Source organism: Leptidea sinapis, chromosome 31 (assembly GCF_905404315.1).
Source record: "Leptidea sinapis chromosome 31, ilLepSina1.1, whole genome shotgun sequence".
Classification (NCBI taxonomy): domain Eukaryota; kingdom Metazoa; phylum Arthropoda; class Insecta; order Lepidoptera; family Pieridae; genus Leptidea; species Leptidea sinapis.
Genome location: NC_066295.1, coordinates 8,711,093 through 8,720,464, shown reverse-complemented (window position 1 = coordinate 8,720,464; position 9,372 = coordinate 8,711,093). Strand labels below are relative to the sequence as shown.

Below are 9,372 nucleotides of genomic sequence, written 5' to 3'. Positions count from 1 at the left end.
AAAGCAGTAGCAACTGCATCCTGCTGAGATTGAATTATCGTATTGTTTATTGATAGATTGTATTCAATGTTGCGGTCTTTCACTCTTCCAGCTTGTCATCTTTATTTTATTCCGTGCATTTTTAATTATTTGTCTGATATGCATAGACTTTGCAATATAACAAACACTTTTAAATAATTTAGAGCATTTTTTAACATACTCGAGAAAAGATGCATCATGATTATACAATGATCTGTCACTATATTGTTCATATAGCCTTTGTCTGCTCGTATGAATGCTGCCCAGCAGGAGACCACCTGATTTGACTGTCTTAGAAGTAAATATAGAAGCATAAAACGAGAACATATGATTAAAATGAGTATATAACAGCACGGTAGAAAAGTAGGTATTTTTAACAAAACTCTTTTATATTTTTCCGAAACGACTCTATTCTCTCTTTTTTCGTTATGTAGGTACAGTTTCGGTTTTCGTATGCTACCGAGTAGACATTGATAGATCAAGGAATATTTTTACATAATGAATTCTTACCACAACATCACCCGTTCTGTATTTTTTATGTTTGCCATCAAACGATTACTTTATTTAATTTTAAATTATTTATATATTATAACATATTCCACGCAGGCAATATTCGAGCAAATATTGTGACAATTTTGGCCGAAGGATTTGCATCCCGTGCCACTAAATAAAGAAAAAAAAATTAATTATTGTGACAATTATTTGTCATCTACGTGTATGTTGACAGCTCAATTTTGAAATGTCAGTGAACTTGCCAGTTGCCTTCATTTTAGAGTTTTGACAATTGACTTTTAATATTCTAACTTCAAAGTCAAAACTTGTGGTAAAAACTCAAAAGTATACAGTTGAAGATGAAACAAAATTATAATAATAATTATTCATACAATAATATTTAGCGAAATATCTCTTAGGTACAGAATTAAATTCATCACTAGTATGAAGATAACATTACTAGTCTCTGAACGTATTTCGTATGTGATTTAAAGTATGATAAAATATTCACGCTCAATCATGTAAATATAATTAAACAGTATTATGTGTTTACTTTAGGATTTATTTAATCTTTCTAAATGGAAACAAAATTACAGATGAGTCTTAGAATAGTGAATCGAGGCTTACAGCTTATAGTTCGTGGTTATAAAAATATGGCTTTTCCCGATTCGCCAGCTAAAGCGTCATTATGTTGCGAAGAGGTAGAAGGAACACCACCAACGCAGGCCATGTACGAAGCTTTGAAGGAGTCTTGCCAGAATAATGCTTCCTATTTTCATTCGGATGACAGTGAGAATGGTCAGCGACTTTACCAAGGATTTGTGACCCTCATAGATCATGTGAATACTGTTTGGCCTCTAGTGGACCATGTCAGAAAGGTAAATCATTTATTGCATAAAACGGCTACTCCTGGATTTTCATATAGCTTGTGAGACGGTCAGAGAGACTAGATTATCTAAAACATAAATTTACTTCTATTATGTACTTACATACATACTTCTTCATACACAAAAATATATTTTTTTAAATATTGTGAATTGCTTAAAATAAAAAAAATCAATTGGACATCCTATTACATGCAAATCTAGATTTAATTCCTGTTTATAAGGTTTCGGTCAAACAACTTTCATTATTTTTTTTTTGTTAGTCTTTAACAGTTTACTTTGGGGGTTACTTAATAGTATAACTTATTTATATTTTATTTATTTAGTAAGTATAACCACATTATGTATATTATCCATCATTTTGGCCAAAATACTTAAATAGATATGTAACTCCATGCATTATATTTTATTTATTTTATCTAGACTAATCTGTTGTCTGAAATGATACACCACAGTTAGTATAAACCCCCCATAATTAAAGTGAGTCAATATGATTCTCTTTGTAAGACATAAATAACCCTGAATATGTGAAAATTATCATGTACCATGAATGTGTTAAAGTAATCTTGTAATAAATTATTATTAATCAAATGAAGTGAGAAAATTGCATGAAATTGCATGTTTCAATTGATAATTTGCCTAAGTGTAGACTACTACAGACATTGTTCTTTACATAATAGATCTAATATATAAAATTCTCATGTCATGGTGTTAAACTTTGAACTACTCTGAAACGACTTGACCGGTTCTCATGAAATTTTGAGTGCATATTGGGTAGGTCTGAGAATCAGACAACATCTATTTTTCATCCCCCTAAATGTTAAGGGTGGTCCACAAGAAATTTTATTGACATTTTTTTTTAAATTTGTTTGATTATGAGTCAGCATTAAAAAATACATACAACTTCAAATTTTCACCCATCTACAATCAATAGTTACTTTTGTATTGTGATTTTAATATCAGCAATATAACATTTGCTGGGTCTGCTAGTAATACTATATATTTATATGAATTTCTCAATTTGTTCCCAGTTGTTTTAATGGAATTTTTTCACAGTAGAACTGTCAAACTGTGTGTCAATAAATTCTCTCATAGAAGTCATAGAAAATATGTCCATACAAAACAAATATTGTAATTAAAAATAAATATGGGTCCCATATCGAAATAAAAACTATCCTATCTCTCAAGTTGGACTAAAGTGCAATCAATGAAGTAATCCTCATTAAAATCTGTTCATTAGTTTAGGAGTTCACTGGAAACAAACATCAGGACACAGGATTTGTATAAAAATGTTTACAGGTCACTTTTGGACTGTTAAGTTAATAATACATGACCGGGTTTAATACTTAAAGAAGTATTTTATTGTTTAAATGATTTAACACACATTATATAACTAAGTATCATATAGTAAACAACCTGCCAGATGTTCGTACTCGTAACATTTATGATTAACTGAGTTACTCATGGGTCATGTGAGTTATCTACAGAAATGTGTAGTTAATTATGTTTCATGAGCTTTTTCGTATTAATAACTGTATCAACTAATTGCATTATAAAGTTTAATAACACATAAAATTTTACTTAGTTATTAATATCTTAAATTTATTGTATCATTGGTGTAAACTTTTAATGTATTAAAATACTTCCAATGCCTTCTTAATCCTTTCACATCAAGCTTTAACCTTGTTGTATTGCTATAATTATTCCTAAAACCTTGGTTTTAATACAAGTATAAAATATCAGCATGAACATTTGGACTTAATTACCTTGTGAGCCATGATTGGTGGTCAGCAGGGCAGCAGCATTCCATAACATGATAAATACTTGATTTCAATGTTTCAAACAAGCTTCCTTATGATGCACTACAGTATTGGCTGTGGTAGGGTGGGAATCAGAGAATGACCTGCATTAATGATTTTAAGTTACTCTTACACATAGCCCTAATGATTGTGAAGCTGAAGTAACAGTGGGCAGGGCACATAGTTTGACGGACAGTTGCCCGGTGGGGCAGAAAAGTCCTGGAATGACAACCACATATTGAAACACATTGTTGATAGGCCCCCCTTTGCCTAGGCCTTTGTCCGCTCTTGTGTGTCTCTTCTAGCTGATGATGATGAACTCTTTTTACACCTATGGGTGTGCTAGATATCCAGGGCCGGATTTAAACTTAATGCCGCCCCTGGGCAACGGAAAAAATCCGCCCCAATACTGGAATTTTACTTAAACTTATAGTTTATATATTTTATTTTTCAAAACTGAAATAATTATTGCAGAAACTTTTAATGTTTTTATAATATAATTATTAAATTTTACTAAACATGCCAAAATTATAATTTACAAATAATGGATAGATTGAATTTCTTGAATTATCAATTAAACTAAAAATTTCATCAATTAATTATTTAGCATTTTAGTAAATAGTATTTGAAGGACTTCCCTTTTAAGTTCGCAGAACCTGTGTTAGGGAAGACCGCTCTTTCCAACGGATAAGAATGCTTACACATTCAACAAAAACATAATATATAAATAAACCAATCTTAGGCATAAAATAAACAAACTAAAAATTGTTTCAATATTGAAGGTAGATTAATATTTGCGTGGCTCACACTAAACTTGTAAATAATATACCTACATAAAAACACTTGTCATAGTTTTTATATAGGTTTTGCTTATAATGTTTGAGGAGTTTACTTAATTCCTCATGGGAAAATTTCGATTGGATGGTTCTAATGCAGACAATATTAATACTATCTTTGTGCTGCAGAAGAGGGCTAATTGTCTTTTCTCGTCTTAGGCATAAATTTTCGAATTGGTGCTACCAGCCACGTTTCAATGTTCGATAAGTGATTTTAAATTCTATTTTCAATAAAAATATATAAAACTGAATTTTAATGAATCACAGTTACTTATATTATGTGGAAGAAAGATCTTCGTGAAGAGTGTTCTGTTTTTTTTTTTTAAATCATTTATTTCTGATACAACATTACAAAGCGATATATACATATTATTCTGCCAAACTGCGCAGCAGTTTGTCGGCAGTAATTCTCGTGTTTCGCAAATTATCAAATCAATATTATGTTTTTGTGTGTGACAATTTAATAGTCCCTACCAGTATTCCTTAAGTCTATTTATTATGGACATTGTGCTAAGTAGAACTTTCGCAATAAGTTTTTCACCTGATTTTTTGTTTTACAATTCGACAATTGTGACGCTATATGGGTAGTTAATTCATTTATTAATGTAGGTATTACCCATTGCATGCTACGCATACCGTAATAATTACATATTTTAGGTACCACTAGTTTGTTTTTGTTAGATAGCCGAGTTGAGTAGGTATGCACTCTCTGTACTACGAATTTATTTATATCTCGATATTGTTTGATTAACGTTAATAATTATTTTACCTTTTTATCAATTGGAATAATATTACATATTTTAAACAAGCGTTCATAGTTCCCGTTAAGTTTGTTTTTTATATTTCTGTCCACTAAGAGATTTAATGTTCTTATTTGCAATTTTTGATTTTATTTTTATTCGTTAAACCTACAATATGAAATCTTCATGATTCATAAGTAGCTCCAGTTAAAGTTCTTTGGCCATTGATTTTCTTGTATGTTTTTGTCACGAGATCAGGCTCGGGCAATTTAGTGAATAAATCTAACTGTTATGAAATTTTATTTAAAGGAAAGAGTTATTGCCGCTCTTCTTTTCAAGTTTGAAAAACATTTAACATGGTAATAGATTATCGTTTGTAGATTAAAATTCAAATATTTCTATTCAAAGTAAAAAAACTACCTACTTCCCATTCAAAATACTATATGCCTCGTCGCGATAACGATACGTTACTAGAACGATTGGCTCAGTTGGTTAGAACACCGGCACGGAAGGCCGGAGGTCGTGGGTTCGACTCCCGCATCGTTCATAAAATTTTATTTTTCAAATTTTATCTGTGTATTAGAGGTGAGGGTTATCACTTTAAAAACATAACATATTGTGCGGAGCTCTATTAAGTTCCGTTAAGGAGAATAATTTTTAAATATCCGTAGCTTTCATTATTTTATATAACGATATATATTTTCCACTGGCATATTTTAATAACAAAAACAAATTTTAAACTTTATATCGCTGTAGAATGTAGAATTCACTCGCCTTATGTTATTGTATTTATCAAGGTAATTCGGTTATTAAAGCGGTTTTTTTAAGACCTTTTGTATCTCAATGTTTACGAACTATAAACAAGTTGACTCCCAATCGAGCGGCGTTGTATGTACGTAAACATTTAACTTATACGGATAACATTAAAACATTCAATCAAATTAATAGATACCTTATTTCGCAGACAGAGTTTAGCTTCAGAATTATAAGTCTAATTGTTTATTGTACGTCAATGTATTTTAAAGAAGAATGAAAAGTAGCTATGGTTAAAATACTCAATTTCGTTAAACCCTAATATTTTTATATTACACTGGTGATGTGACCAATTTTGATTTGTCAATGTGTGTGTTTGCTAGTTTAATATACAAAATACTAAGGTGGTATTTCCAAGCATGGCTGCCGGCTTACAGATTAAGCTCTATCTCTTAGAAAGTCTATCACTTATATAGAATCTATACGACTTGACAGGTGAAGCTCTATCTCTTAGAATGTCTATCACTTATATAGACAGGTGAAGCTCTATCTCTTCGAATGTCTATCACTTATATAGACAGGTTAAGCTCTATCTCTTAGAATGTCTATCACTTATATAGACAGGTTAATCTCTATCTCTTAGAATGTCTATCACTTATATAGACAGGGGAAGCTCTATCTCTAAGAATGTCTATCACTTATATAGACAGGTTAAGCTCTATCTCTTCGAATGTCTATCACTTATATAGACAGGTTAAGCTCTATCTGTTAGAATGTCTATTACTTATATAGACAGGTTAAGCTCTATCTCTTAGAATGTCTATCACTTATATAGACAGGTTAAGCTCTATCTCTTAGAATGTCTATCACTTATATAGACAGGTTAAGCTCTATCTCTTAGAATGTCTATCACTTATATAGAAAGGTTAAGCTCTATCTCTAAGAAAGTCTATCACTTAGATATACAGGTTAAGCACTATCTCTAAGAAAGTCTATCACTTAGATATACAGGTTAAGCTCTATCTCCTAGAAATTCTATCACTTACATATACAGGTTAAGCTCTATCTCTAAGAAAGTCTATCACTTGGCATACAGGTTAAGCTCTATCTCTTCGAATGTCTATCACTTATATAGACAGGTTAAGCTCTATCTCTTAGAAAGTCTATCATTTATATAGAATCTATAAGACTTGACAGGTTAAGGTATATCTCTTCGAATGTCTATCACTTATATAGACAGGTTAAGCTCTATCTCTTAGAATGTCTATTATTTATATAGACAGGTTAAGCTATTTCTCTTAGAAAGTATATCATTTATATAGAATCTATACGACTTGACAGGTTAAGGTCTATCTCTTCGAATGTCTTATCACTTATGTAGACAGGTTAAGCTCTATCTCTTAGAAAGTCTATCACTTATATAGAAAGGTTAAGCTCTATCTCTTAGAAAGTCTGTCACTTAAATATGCAGGTTAAGCTCTATCTCTTAGAATGTCTATCACTTATATAGAAAGGTTAAGCTCTATCTTCTAGAAAGTCTATCACTTATATAGAAAGGATAAGCTCTATCTCTTAGAAAGTCTATCACTTAGATATACAGGTTAAGCGCTATCCTTAAAAGGTCTATATCTTAGAATGTCTATCACATAGATAGACAGGTTAAGCTCAATCTCTTAGTGTGTCTATCACTTAGATAGACAGGTTAAGCTCTCTTAATCTTTTTTTTTATGACAATAAGTGAGAAGACGGGCAGGGCGTTCAGCAGATGGTAATTGATTCGCCCTGCCCATTACAATGCAGTGTAGCTCAGGATTATTAAAAACAAAAAAATTCTGAGTGGCACTACAACTGCGCTCGTCACCCTGAGACATAAGTTGTCAAGTCTCATTTGTCCAGTAATTTCACTTGCTACGGCGCCCTTCAGACCGCAACACAGTAATGCTTACACATTATTGCTTCACGGCGGTAATTAGCGCCGTTGTGTTACCCAAAATCTAGCCGGCATCCGGTGCAAAGGAGGCTTAAATTGACAAGTTAAACTCTATCTCTTAGAAAGTCTATCACTTAGATAGACAGGTTAAGCTCTATCTCTAAGAATGTTCATCACTTAGATAGACTGGTTAAGCTCTATGTCTTAGAAAGTCTATCACTTAGATATACAGGTTTAGCTAATAACTAGGCTACGGTGATAATGAAATGCCTCTGAAAGGAGACAATGCTTAAATACTTACCTCTTCAAATATGTGTCGGTGTAATAAAGATTTTTTGTTATAGGTAGCACCATTCTATGATTTTGACGCTAAGTCGCCGGGTAATGGATATAGAAGCTTCGTGTCTGTCGTGGACTCCTGTGTACTGCATGGTCTGAAACTTAGTCGACAGATCTGCACAGGAAGGGATACATTGCTCTTTAGGAAAGGATATTTTGTAAAGTAAGTGTGTTTTAATGATGAATTACCAAGACATCATCCACAGTCCTAGTCTAGTGTTTTTGTGTTTGTTTTATGTGTGTTACATTAAAGAATTTTCTAGAAACTGTGACATTCATAATGTCAACACGTGGAACAAACATAAACTTGTTATGCCTACTACTCGGTTGGGTCGAGTGAGTAGGTCTTTTGTTGGGCGATGTATATGCTTCTACAATATGATCCCAGAAAATGTACAAAACAAATGTGTTATATAATTTAAAAGAATTGTTAAAAAACGTTTGTGTGGGAAATGTTACTATAGCTTAAACGATTTTCTTAATGACACCACGGACTGGGAATAAAGCGAGCACCCTCAGGCTCTTTAGTTATAAATGTTTATAGTACGATATCACATTGTAATCCATATTTTATAATAAAAAAAAACCCGCTGAGTTTCTTGCGCCTATTCTTCTCAGGTCTGAGGCAGTCTCTTTTGAATGGGTGGTAATTTTCGACGTTCAATAAGTGATTTTGAATAAAAATAATTGAATTTGAATTGAACGGGTGCGGGGTACCTCATTTATATTATGTCAAAACAACGTTTGCTAAGTCAGTACTTGTAGTTAATAAATCATTATAGTTCTTTGACACGATTACTAATTATGACGGTTATCACGACAATCACGTTCACGAAAGAAGCATTCTTACACAAACAGTTATTATTATTAGTTTTATGAATGATTTCATATAATAAAATGATGTAAAAAAAACCTCTGATTTAAAAGAGCATCCATTGAGTTTCTTGTATGTATATTCTCTTTCAGTAATTTCATATAATGACGATTCAAAAGCGCTTAGTTTAAGCTAGGGCTTGAAATCCCGCGAGATGCGGGATTACGGGCGCGGGATCCGCGGGAATTGCGGGACTGAAAAAAGCGTGCATGTGATGCAAATAGGATAATGTGCGTGATATATTATTCTTAATAACTCAAGTTATTAACTGTTTCGTATTTTTGTCAAGTTTATTGATACATGAATATTTCATTCACGTACAAACCCTTAAAAGGAATACCCACAAGTGTGGAATCAGAAAGGGCATTTTCTGCTGCAGGCTAAAATACGCAGTAGTTTGGCAGACGACGTTTAGACATGTTGTGTTTCCTTCGCAAATATTTTCAGTTAAGATTAGAAGCTGACAAACTTAATAATTAAGTAATAATTTAATTAAATAATAATTTAATTTAAAATGTGTTTTTTTTTTGTTTTTTTTTTATTTTGCTTTGTGTATTTTTTGACTACGATTTGTTTTGTTTTGATTTGATTTTTGTTATTGTGAGAAAAACTGTATAATTTGATTGATCTCATTTTAATAGTAATATGTACGTAAATAAATGTGGAGTTGATAAATTCATTGTTTAAAAATGTGCATAGTTTCAATA

The 9,372-nt window shown here is 31.8% G+C and overlaps 1 protein-coding gene across 3 annotated transcripts in view; it reads left to right on the top strand.

Moving 5' to 3' along the window:
- The first annotated feature begins 835 nt into the window (after positions 1–835).
- LOC126974071 (hormone-sensitive lipase) overlaps positions 836–9,372 on the top strand; it is a 41,008-nt gene continuing 32,471 nt past the window's right edge. For 2 of the 3 annotated variants that reach the window (XM_050821468.1, XM_050821466.1), the window contains exons 1-3: positions 845–1,031; positions 1,107–1,388; positions 7,797–7,954. In XM_050821468.1, coding sequence (XP_050677425.1) covers positions 1,107–1,388; positions 7,797–7,954 — 440 coding nt within the window. In that variant the 5' untranslated portion in view covers positions 845–1,031. Of the gene's footprint in view, positions 1,032–1,106; positions 1,389–7,796; positions 7,955–9,372 lie in introns of all 3 variants that reach the window. The other variant, XM_050821467.1, reaches the window with a different exon arrangement.